This window comes from Melanostigma gelatinosum, assembly GCF_949748355.1.
Source record: "Melanostigma gelatinosum genome assembly, chromosome: 7".
Lineage (NCBI taxonomy): Eukaryota > Metazoa > Chordata > Actinopteri > Perciformes > Zoarcidae > Melanostigma > Melanostigma gelatinosum.
In genome coordinates, this window is record NC_136640.1 from 21,681,488 (window position 1) to 21,694,373 (window position 12,886).

Below are 12,886 nucleotides of genomic sequence, written 5' to 3' on the forward strand. Positions count from 1 at the left end.
TCTTTGCCTGGGCAGAAACAAATAATTAGTATTTGCTTTCACTGACTTTATTATAACAGTCGGCTCTATAGTGCAGGAAAGACGACACACTTGAACTGAAAGACTTGCACCTGCAGTGTAGTGCTGCATATAAATGATTGTAAACCCACCGCAGCTTCACGTTTAGTTCCGCTTCATGCCGGCTGGAGGCGGATGTAGAACCAGAACCGAGTGGAACGGTGACCGAAAGTTCAACAACAACAACGTCTGCTGCAATAGAAAAGCAACAACGACGTTGAGGATCTCTGTCGTTGACCGCACTGCTTGTAATGAACAGGAGGCACAGGCTGTCATGTGACTGTAAGGCGGATCAGACGGTCACACAGTGGGAGGCACTGCTTGTAGTATTTTGGGAAACAAGGCTGTGTACACGCTGCAGAATCCCAAAACCCACACGGAGCTTCGTTCCCTGTTTCCTAACAGATCCACAAATGATGTGGCGTACCGGAGGGCCATATGCACACAGGTTTTGTCTTAAAGAGGCAGGCGCTGATCCGAGTCGGCCCAGTGGGTTTTTACAGGCGATAACTCTTTAAGAAACAACACAGTGCCATGAAACCAGCGGTGTCCTCCTCATCTGAGCCAACAAAGCACAGTAATGCATTACTCTCCACGTAGTCTATCTCATCGGCAGCATTCGCGGACCGCTGGCCTCTGTCTCTCCACTTGACAATCTGTGCCGTTGCTGAGGCTGTGTTTCATGGACCTTTTGTTTTCCAGCCTGTGTCAGAGTAATCACCTGGGCTGGTAGAACACAGAAACTGATCAATTACAGTCTGCAGCAGTGGCAGCCCTCATCGGCGGCAAGCAAGTAAACAAACGAGACCGCCGGAATACTTATCCATTGATGCGACATTAAGCATGCCGCCTGGAAAATTAGCTACAGAGCGCACGTTAATAGCCAGATACTCCATCAGGGTGGAGCTTTAATATGCATGGAGATATTTGCAGCGTGTCAAATTCCCGTTTCAGCGGCTTTAATATCTGGCGAGGAAGAAACAGCTTATGGTTCAAGGGCCCTCATGATGGTGAACATGGTGAAGATGACGAACACTAATTACTGTATCATACACTATTCACTATACACTTAGCTGTTGGGTGAGCGGTGGTGGTGTCACAGTGGGCTCGCAGCTAGAAGGTCAACAGATGCTGGGATGCACTGGTTTTGCACTGGTTTTGCACTGGTTTTGCACTGGTTTTGCACTGGTTTTGCACTGGTTTTGAAAACCTTTGGACAAAGAGTAAAAAAAAAACAAGCAATTTCCAGCTGTTGTTTATTTTAAATCAAAAGAGGCAAAGTGGACATATTTCATCAGACACCATTAAAAAAGTTGCCACCGGTCTTGTCTTTCGAGAGTCATTAGAATCTCCTGTATGTACTGCACGTCTCCACCGGCGCTCCTTCTCCCCGCTGCTGCTTATACAGCGTCCGCATTCTGCACATTCAACACATTCTGCCTCGCAATATTTAAAGAGGCAATTAATAGTATTTGTCCAGGTCCATTTAAAAAGCTTGCAGCAGGGCGAGCTGTCACACGGCGGAGAGTGTGGAATCAGTCAGCTGGCAAATGTCTCGCCTCTACGGAGAAGCTGCTGTTGCCCTATAGAGCTGCTGTTGCCCTATAGAGTCTTTTTTTGACGGTGTGGATAACGCCTTAAGATTCATTCAGACAGTTATTGGCCAGCAACTGCTGAGCAAATGGGGGCCACTTTTGCAAATCCTTTGCATCACCTTCACGTGTCTTTGGTGCCCATAAAGTCGACAGTGTCATCGCAGCAGGAAGGAGAGTTGTATGTGCTGTGTACGATCTTTAAATCGGCATTTAAAGTTGGTAATTTGTTCTTCGGAACAGAATTAAAAAACGTGTCTCCTTGATCTTTCAGTTAATATTTGTGATCACACTCCCTGCCAAGCCTGGCTGCAGAGCTGAGCCTCTGACAGGCGATCCCTTTAAAAGCCCAAACGAAGGAGCTGGCTTTGTAGATTTAGTTTGATCATTTGCACCCAAATGCCAGTTCGTGAATGTCGTTTTTCTTCATTAGCTCTAAAAGCAATGAACCTACATTTGTGCTCTCTGGTCTGTTCTTAGACTCTTGCAGGGAAAACTCTGATCATATGCCAGACTTGTGCCCTGAAAGATAAAACTGAGCTGTTCGTGCTAATACTTACAGTCGTGCGGTTTCATGAGCTACAACAATTTAGGGGATGTGGAGTTCTTATTAAATTGACCGCTATCTCAACTTGAAGTCCTCGTCTGTAATCGTCTGTGTCTTGATAAATGTTCCTTTTTACATAATAAGCAATAGAATGATGGACAGAGGTTGGTGAATAACTTCTGACTTGTTCAGTCTTTTGGTGTGCTGTAGAGCTCTTCCTCGTGTGAATTGTGCTTTCTTAGTCACGTTGATGTTGACCGATGTTGGTACTCTACAGGCCAAAGGCTGCACAAGGCCAGCGACCCTCGTTTACATGTGTGCATTTAGGGAAACTTATTTCATTTGGGTTTTCTTCAGCAAATCAAATGTTAACTGCATTTTCTATGCCCTTAGCCAGAGTGTCCATTAATTGGGCAGTTGCAACAGCAGGACAGGAATGCATTGTTAGGGAGCTTTAAGTCTGAGAACTAAATGTGCACACAATTTGAGATGTTCCATTATTTCCGGTACAGAGCCGATACCAGGGAGTTCACAACAAAAAGTGTGTGTGTGTGTGTGTGTGTGTGTTTGTTTTTCCGGAGCTGATGATAAAAGTAGCTAAGGAGTGATTCATCTTGTTACCTTTATTTAATTTTATTAAAGGTATAATGAACGCAGTGGAAGAAATCCTTCCTTGTCGGCACTTAAGGTTCTTCTTTCACTCAGCATGCTGAGCTGGATCAGACAGCGGTAAGCCTGCTGGGAGCTGGGTTGTGTCTGCTCAGCCCACCAGAGCTGAGCTTTCCTTGAGGGAGAGAGGGAACAGGGAGGCTGACCGGCACCAGCATTAGGCAGCTTGTTTCCAGCTCCTTGGGCACATAAACAGCAGTTCCCACTCAATGGGGGCCACATAGATTCATATTCAAACTTAGCAGAGTGGCCGAGGGGCTCGGCCTCTCCTCACTGCCTGCAGCACACTGACTAACTTGCAACAGTCTTGGCATCAGTTGGGGAGCTGTCCAGGGTGCTGACTGTGTTTACCCTTTCCTCAGTCCCACTGGGGCGCTACAACACCTAAAGTCACTGATCATTCTGGTAGCAAGGAGCCAAGTATGGAACAAAGTCGTTTACAGATTTGACACGGTATTAATCAGAGATCAAAATAAATATCTCAATCATTCTGTGTACATGCATCCCAAAATTCCCAAACAAAAATGTGTACTGTAAATGCATTCAGTCATCTTTTATTTATTTAGCTTTATCCCGTTCTTATTAATAGATCTACCTAGAGCTAAAGTAATGAGTTGATTAATTGACTGATTCATTATTTTTGACATTGACAGAGAGATTGACAGAGGCTTGATTACGCCTGTGATTACACACAGAGACGATTCTATTTGGTGAAATTAGGTTCACCTGAGAGAGCTGAGCAGCTACCATGTGGACATGTTTTTCTGCAGTCTTTTTGGCTTTACTCAAAAGCTTTTTCGTGTTTTGTACGTTAATATATTTTTTGATCGAACTATGGTTTATGTCATGAATAGCCTATCTTTTCATAACGAGGTTGATTTTTTTCTTTGCCCTGCGTTTGTGAAGGCTTTAACAGGCCAGGCAAGTTTATTTCTATAGCACATTTCAGCAACCAGGCATTTCAAAGGGTCGAAAGACAAATGACAGAGTGCAAAAGAAACCACTTGTGTAAAAACAATAAAAAATACGGTCATTTAAGTGCCAAGAGAATATAAAATAAAAACTACCTAAAATAGAATAAGACGGGTAGGAAACAGAATAAAATAGTGCAGTGTAGGAAACATTTAATGTAAGACAGCGGCAACGGTGACTGGGGGGGATTACATAATGCAAGTAAACAGGCACCAGTCATTCAAGTGTACATAGTCACAGACACACTCTCAAATAAACACAAACACCCTTATAAACATTTTACACTGTGAGGCTTCATTTGCAAAATAAAACAAACTCTTCAGGATTCTGGTTCATCAAAGTTGGAGTTCGCTCTGAAGTCTTTCCGGTCTTAACTTCTGTCCTTCCGGTAGAAATATTGCTGTTCCAGATATCAAACTTTGAGTTACAAAGCAGCTCAATAGTCCCCGTGTGTCACGAGTGTTGATGAACAGACACATCGTGCATGAAATGGACTGAGTCGTTTGGACATGTAAACCCAGTCTCCATGTTGTTGTTTGGTTCCAACACACTCCTGACACAGGAGAGTATACACTACAAGGACCTGCGTCACAGATTAATGCGTGAGATGCTCCTTTTAATGCAGGGAACATAATCTGGACGCCTTTCGTTTGTGTTTGTTAGCGTTTCCAAATATTCCCTTTTCAAGCGAGGGTTTTGTATTGTTACAAATGATGTTGCTTGCTTTATTTGCTCAGGACCAGCTGTTACGGGGAAGCAGCGACATCTTGTTTTGATGCAGGTCGCCAACTGTGACCCCGTTATTATCTGCTGTAGGCGCTCGGCGCAGTGAAAGCACCGCTCTCTATTTTTATGAGCTGATTCATAATTACTGCTCCAGTTATGTCTTGTTGCTCCAAATCATTTGCCAGCAGTCTGGTCCAGATTGGCAGCAGTGCGGCAGATAATAAAATGATTGATAGGCTTATTTTCCTCATGATGTTTTTGGTTTCAGTTTGGCAATTTCTTGGTTCAAGGCCGTCAGAACTTAAGTTTGTTCCCTCAATAGCAATTTGTTCATGTTTTTTCCTTTGTAACAAGATTGTGTGGTTTTGTGTGCTACACCAGAATCTGGGCAACTGTCAGAGAATGTTTGTGTGGATATGAAATAAATGAATCTTATTTTTAAGTTACTGTTGCTGCCCCTTGCATAGAGATACAGTGCATGGCCTCTGTGCCTCTCTGGGAAGGATGGAGTTAAGCCATCCTCTCCAGTCTCAAATGATTCAGTGCTCAACACTGTGCTCAAGCATGTCATGCAGTCATAGTGTTCTTCAGAGAAGTGACATTCCACCTCTATTTAAAAACAGCAGATGCCCGTCTGTTTTCTGCCCCACACCCTCTCCTGTCTGTCGGCGCTCTTTATGAAATATGCATTTATAAGAGTGAGTCAGCTCAGTAATATGTCGCCGCGGCAGCACGTGTGCAGCGTTGTTTGTAACATCAAACCCGAGACGCCACTGCAGGTAACTCATTTGAAAATGGAGGTTTGCAGTATAAAGGATGCACAGAGCAGGAAGGGTATACAGCAGCATCAATGGGAGTGATATTCTACACAAAATCACTTTTCAGAGATGCCCCCCCCCCTAAGCAAACCACACCCCTCTAGCTTGCTAACTCTTTGAATGTTGCTCTGGACGTTGGACTACTTATGAGAGATTCAAAATGTACTGTAAATACAAACCAGTGAAAAGAGAATAAAGGAGCTCACCGAAGGGTCACGTCGGACATGAAATTCCTAAAGCGGGCAGACGTGAAGGCGACTGTGACAGCAGGTGGAGAAAATGAATCGATGTGGTGGAATTGATCTTGTTAACCTAGAGAGAGAGAGAGAGAGAGAGGAAATGAATAAGTGTTTGTGTTCTTGCAACTTGGAATTTGGCTGCATTGTTCATAGATGCTGAGTGGATTTCCTTTTTGTTGTCTTGGCAGAGATCCGTGAGGCGTTTAAGGTGCTGGATCATGACGGAAACGGGTTCATTTCCAAACAGGAGCTGGGCATGGCCATGCGCTCGCTGGGCTACATGCCCAGTGAGGTGGAGCTGGCCATCATCATGCAGAGACTAGACATGGACGGTGAGTCGCATGTACACACACACACACACAAAAGTGTTTGGCGTCAGCAACAGGCAACTTGCACACATGCACACATGACATGTGGGGGGGGGGGTCTTCATATTGGTTGTCTAGCTAGAACAAAACTCATCTCTGCGCTTAAATAATACACCCAAGTTGATTTCTGCAGCGCCATCCTCACTTTTACATCTTTTTAACCTTTTTCCCTCGGAGATAACACTCACAAGAATGAGACGGTTTCAAGCAAGGCCTGTCTGCGTTAACCGTGAGTGAGACATTGCAAAAGGATAGACTCCTAAAATTTAATACGGCTGGGAGGGGGAAAATGCAATATGCAAATCCCTGGGAACATATTCAAATTCGTCATGCTGCTATGCAGCCTTTGATAAGTGCTTTTCGTTTTCACTGTGGAGAGAGAAATAACTATAAAGGGTTCAAGGCTGAATATTGAAGTTTAAGACGTTAGAATGTAGCTGCTTATGTGCCTCAGGGCCGGGTATTGTTGCATCGTCTACTGCAGCAACTCGAGGAGGCAGCCGAGGCTGCTTTCCAACCCCACGAAGGTCACAGCAGCTTTGGTCTCAGGGAGTCTGTGAATTGTAATGCTGTTTGTTTATTTATTCACTTGTTTCTCATTGTTCTCTCCATCTCTTTGTGTCGAATCTGAGTTTGTTGGAGTTGCAGATGGGGAAACCTCTTTCCCTTTAAACGACCCAGGTCGATTGATTGATGTCAACAGCAAAAGACTGGGGTTAGGCATTATTGAATATTAGGATTGACTGGCGGCCTTGCAAGGGCTTTGTCATGATCGGGAATAGAAAGTGACAGAACTAACATGGTGTAAATTGTTTACATACAACTAGGCGGCAAACCTCTAGTTCTGCCGAGTGAAGCCAGTGTGGAAGTGTCTTAAAACTTGTATTCTCTCGACTAACCAGCAGGGGGAGACTCCTCTGGTTGCAAAAAGAAGTCTGATTGTATAGAAGTCTATGAGAAAATAACTCTACTTCTCACAATACAGCATGATGTTCATTTCGTAAATTATGGTCCATTTAGAGTCAAATGGACCATAAAGCAGGGTATGCTTTAGGGCGGGCTTAGTGTGATTGACAGGTCACTGCCGCTACCAGAGCGCTACCACTTCCGTTCCTTGGTTGCCTAAAAAACATTATGGCGACGGCCGTAATCCAAGTTGGCGACGGCAAAATAGCCAATTTGAGGCTTCAAAACTGCAATCCACAAACCAATCGGTGATGTCGGGATGATTACGTCAACTTCTTATATACAGTTTAAGGATACAACTAGTTTCATTTGGCCAGTAGGAGGCATATTTTTTTGTTTTTGACGCATCACACAAGCACCTTTCAGATCATGGTGGTTGCGGGGCAGAGGTTGGGGTGGGTGGGTCAACACCGGACTGTCACCCAGGAGGCCGCTGTTCATGTACCGTGTTCAACCAAAAAGGTCGATGAGTTACTTTAATTTGTCCATAACTTCAACAACAACATAACAAACATACTTATTTTACACCATTGTAAGATTAATGGTTAGATGGAGCCCTAATTAATGTATTAGTTCATTATCTACTGTATCCACTTCCATCACACCCTGATATGAAGAGCAGTAACGATATACAGTTATTTACAGAGCAATTCTTGAAAAAATCTTTTCATACGCGCGTCAACTCAAAAACCACGAGCCATTGATCAAAGGAGCACGGAGGAGAGGAGGGCATAAGCAGATGCATCAGAATGGACGGTAGTGACTGTATCTTGAGTGGGCAGCTGTGAGGATTGGATCCTCGGTCACAGCCATCGATCTCTGGAAGATGCTGATCGGTTATCTGCTCTGCTCGTCCCTGCTGTTAAGCCGATCTGTGTGATCGGCGTTGTGCTCTGCATGCCCTTCAGGGAGAGGTGTGACCACTCGTCTTTGTTCCAGATTGCAGCATTGCGCCAGCCTTTGTTTATTCAGGAGAGATTACACGTGTTGTTCTTTTTCTTCTGTTGTCAATGACCTGGACTCCAGGTCTCTCTCTAAGTTTGACTCGAATTTATAAGTTTGGATTCCCTATTGTCTTTAATTAGACTTGTTTGTGTGTTACTAAAGGGAGCAGGATTCCACATCTTTCTTTAATTCATTGTTCTTTTTCGAGCTGAAACAGGATCCTTGGTATTGACATAACACAGGAAGAGACTTGTCAAAAACAGGTGGCTTGGACTACAACAGACACAGAAAGTGACTCAGCGACTTACGCGTTATGTTGACTCATCCATCAAAATGAGAGTCGGCATGCAACTCTCACCCGCTTTTACACCTTGCATGAAAAATGCACCCAAAAGATCACGGATTGTGATCCGATCAGCCAAACTACTTCCGCGGGTGATCAGGTACGCACATTGGGGCCGCATTGAACACGAGCGTTTCAATTCACATTCAACAACTACGTGGGCGGCAGTGATGCGCGGGGTCGACCCACAGCGTTCGGGTACGCTTACTAGAAATGATCACAGGTACAGGTGGGAGGGTCAAAAAGGGAAGGGGATCCAAGTACATTATGAATAACTTACAGAAACATTGCGTGCAATAGACCTCCCCCTCTCTCCTCTCAAACACGCACAGCGAGCGCCGCTCAGACTTTATCTCTGTTCTTGTCTCAGTCCTTAGTCCTGAGAGGATGTTGTGGGTTTGGCGGGGCAGATTTGCTCTCATAACAGGTCGCTATAAACGCCGAGGGGCATGACACCACGTCAGTATGGGAATGGACTGGACAACCCTGCCATTGGTTTGTTTTTACTCCTACTCTATTTCTATGGTAAATACTCAACATCAACTGGTTTTTACAGCATGGCATATCAGTAAACCAATCAGCACACCAGTCCAGTAATGTCCTCTGGTCTAACCTGTGTGATTTGAAAAGTTTCTGGTATCCGCCAAACAAACGCAGTGTTTTAATTCAGGTGTCTACGTTTTTTTCCCATCTTGGGGACATTAATGCAAACACACTAACAATCTGTAAAAAATGGTCCAGCCTGAAAAGCACCCAACAATACACGGGTTGTTTTGATCCAGTAAACCAACAGATTCTCAGTCATTTATTATTAAGTAGGTGCAGGTTTTTAGATCACCAAGAGCATAAAAATACTGTGAATACCATAAAGTTGTTTAAATAATTGATTCCTTTCATTTATTATACCTGCCCATTTATTTCCTTCCACGGGTCTGGAGCTTGCCAGCATACTGTGTGTCATATGGAGAATTATGAAACTATACAAGTCATTTATTATATCTTTCTAACTTTCAATTGGTTAAAACATTTCTTTAATCACTACCAAATTAATTACCAGAATGGAACAGGACTCCAACACAATTATATTCAACTATTTCCCAATAAGCAGTAATAAGTAGCTGGTAATTTATTTAATACATTTCCATCTCCATTATAGCTACCAACACTAATAGACTATTTTGACCAATGTATAAGCAATATAAACCTGTTTGCACTGTTGAACACGGTGGAGATTTTGCGAAGTAGTGATGTCTCTACCAGCAAAGCCGTTGTTTAAATCAGGCATATGACTCTGAGGCTCTTATAATATTGCACCGGGTAGACAGACAGGTTTGTGTTGTGCAAAACCCCTGTTGCACTGATGTGTACGGGTGGGCGCACACTCATTCACACACACACACACACCCTCACCCCCCCCAGGCGTGCTTCTTGGTTCATGGGAAGTCCAAGAGTTGAGTCAGCAAAGTTACACAAAGAACCAAGAAGGCGGCTTGGGATTCCCCGGGAGATGAAGGAGGGGGGGGGCAGCCATCGCACCCCCGTGAAGTCCGGGAGGCCGGAGGCGGTGTGATCCATGAGAAGAGAGATCATTAGTCTAGAGAAGAAAGAAGGGAGAATCCCAGCCGAATTCAAAAAGACGGAGTCAGCCGTTCCAGGAAAAAACTATAGGGCGGTCAGATCAGTAGGTTAGCCTGAGGGTACATATAAATAAACTTAGCCTTGACAGTGGCGTCGCTAAAAATGCTGAGGGGTTCATATGGACCACAAAGGCAGACCTGGCTTTCAAAGATTACGCTGAAGTAAGGGTTTTTGTGTCATCAATCAAGTGATATGTAGGAATCCGTTTGAAGTCAGAGATCTGAGGCCCGGACGAGTATATAGGGGCAGTTTTGAAACAGCAGAAGGACCTTGAAGCAGCTTTGGAGAAGGAGTTGGAAGGAGTCTCTAATCCCGTGCGGGCTCCGGCCTGCACGGAGGAGAACTTTAACTTTTTGCAGAGTCTCCGGACTTTGAGAGTCAGAGTTTTTAAGAAAACTTAGAAGGTTTTTTGAAGTCGAAACAGGAGAGAAAGCTCACTCTGTCCAGTCCTGCGCTGGGTGAATCATTAACTTTTTCCTCCGTAGGCTACACAGCTACACAGTCTGCTGGCTGAGTCAGTGCTTTTTACAGATCCTTTGTCTGTAAACTGCTCTGAAGGGGTTTTTGAATACTTAGGTGATTTTTTCTTATATTTTTCAGTTAACTATTTTCTCTCTGTATTTTGGACCAAGAGACTACACTTTGATTTAAATGCAAATAAATAAATAACGAATTAGTTTCTTCGACCAAGTCCTTTTCTTCATATTGTCTTGAGAAGCCAGCCCAGAGAAGGGGTTACGCCTCAGCAGATCCCCTTCATCCCCTGAGGTAAGTTGTGTTTGATCCAGCTCGGTACATTACTGATGGCATTCTTGAAATGCCCAAACCACACTGATACTTATTCTAATAATAAAAAAAAAAAAAATTAATAATTATTAATTTTTCAATTTTTTATTATCGGATTAAAAAATCGTGAGGGGTCACCCCCCAGATATCACGTAACAGCACACAAATTGCACATTTTGCAGAACCCCAAATATCATCAGTCATGTGTCCACCATGTTACACCACTGTGTTTCTACAGTAGACCAGAGCAGACAAACCTCTAGACTCTAGAGAGAGTCAGTGGTCGACTGTGGCTCAGGAGGTAGAGTGGGTCGTTCCTCCATCAGAAGCTCGGCGGTGTCCTTGGGCAAGACACTTAACCTCAAAATGCTCCCGGAGTCTGTTCCATCGGTGTGTGAATGTTAGTGAGATAGTCCTGATGGGCAGGTGGCACCTTGCATGGTAGCCACTGCCATCAGTGTATGAATGGGTGAATGGCTTGTAGTGTTAAAGCGCACTGAGTGGACGAAAGACTAGAAAGGCGCTCTACAAGTATAAGTCCATTTACCACTTTAGCGTTTTTATGTTGCCTAAAAGACACCGTTGTTCGACCACACGCTCGGTAAGGGAGCGGTGAACGGAGCGATATTCTGAATGCAATCTTCAGCCTCACCACTAAACCCTACTCACTGCTCACTAACTCACGAACCTTTGTTTCTGGCCACCCTTGTTTTTTGGCTCTGGTTTTGCTTCACAAACTCTTGAGAAAAAAAGCTACTAATTTAGCCTCTTTGCTGTTTGACGGTGGTTTGGTACAGGAGCACACAGTTGTTTCTGCAGGAGTTGATTTGCTTAAAACAGCTGCCTGCTGCTGGAACCCAAGTTGATGAGAGCTGTGAGACTGAAACATACACAAAGCGTGCTTTAAAGCTCCCTTGACACAACATTTAGTCATTCGTTTCGGTGTAAAGATATCACTTGAACAACATACTGGTGTTTTGTAGCCTGGTCCCAGTACAAGCACAGCTACTTGTACTTAATCTAACCTTGAACCTGTTCACCCAGTCAACCCTTATCTCTACTGTCATCCATCCATCCTCCTGTCCCGACAATTCTCAAACTTTCCTGAAACCTTTCACCAATCTTTTCACAATTCCCTCAGCAACAGTGTAGGTTTGGTTCATCCAAACGTACAGATAATAAACTGCAGGGGAGTTAAAGAAATCTCACCGGGCTTTCCACTCAAAGACAAAAAATGGAGAAAAAAAAAGATTCATGGTTTGATTTGGTTGCCGTCTGCAGAGTATTGATGCTTCGTTTTGGAAGCACCATCAACAACTATCAGCAGGCTCCCGGATCAGTACTGTTGGAATCAATGATGCGCAGCAGGTGCTCCATGTTGTGAGCGATACAGTAACTGTAAACTTTGATCTGCTTCGTATCCAGTGTGATAGAGCTAGTCGGAGCTCATTGCTTCATCTTTTGTCTCCGTGGTAAACTGAACGGTGCGATTTGAAGGGTGTTGGTCTTACATTTTAACAACAAAGACACAAACAGCATCCGTATTTCCCCTTTAAGCCAAAAACATCGTGCTTAATAATTTAGTTCCAAAGGCTTCAATTATCTCTCCGCTATGTGCCGCTTTAATCCACGATAAATTCATTGCCTTTCCTTCATTGCTCGGTTTCCCTCAAAAAAACAGCTTGCACATATTTAGCTGGCGGTTCTTGGCCTCGACTCGCCCTCCAAACCAATGAAGGTCCAGAGAGACTGTGTTCATGCTGGTACAGTTCAGCCTGAACAGCAAGATAAGACAGCAAAACAGATCCAGACCAAAAATACAAAAAAAGGTTGTTTTTCCGTTACGCAGCCTGGAAATTGCTCTGCAGTTCATAGAAAGTCCGTTCATCAGATTATCTGATGGATAAGTGTTCAGTTGGGATGAGTTTTAATACGTTTAATATTGGGGGATGTTTAGGATGGTTTGGTCTCAACAATCATGTCAATAAGTGTCATTTACAGCCAGCAAACGAATTTGACGAAAGTTGCCATTGATCAATAATCAGTCCCTTCCTTCAATGTGTCAGGTGACGGACAGGTGGATTTCGAGGAGTTCATGACGATCCTTGGACCCAAGCTCCTGTCGTCGGAAACGAGAGATGGCTTCCTGGGCAGCACAATCGATACCATCTTCTGGCAGGTAAAGCTTTATTCTCTTCAACACATCTGTTCTGTAGACTT

The 12,886-nt window shown here is 44.0% G+C and overlaps 1 protein-coding gene across 1 annotated transcript in view; it reads left to right on the top strand.

Moving 5' to 3' along the window:
• The window catches only part of LOC306779965 (calcium-binding protein 8-like), a gene marked incomplete at both ends in the record, with an annotated part of 62,293 nt that overhangs the window by 13,134 nt on the left and 36,273 nt on the right, over positions 1 to 12,886 (top strand). Inside the window, 2 exons of the mRNA XM_079272100.1 lie at positions 5,809 to 5,952; positions 12,733 to 12,845. Of these exons, the coding sequence (XP_079128226.1) occupies positions 5,809 to 5,952; positions 12,733 to 12,845 (257 nt within the window). The remainder of the gene's footprint in view (positions 1 to 5,808; positions 5,953 to 12,732; positions 12,846 to 12,886) is intronic.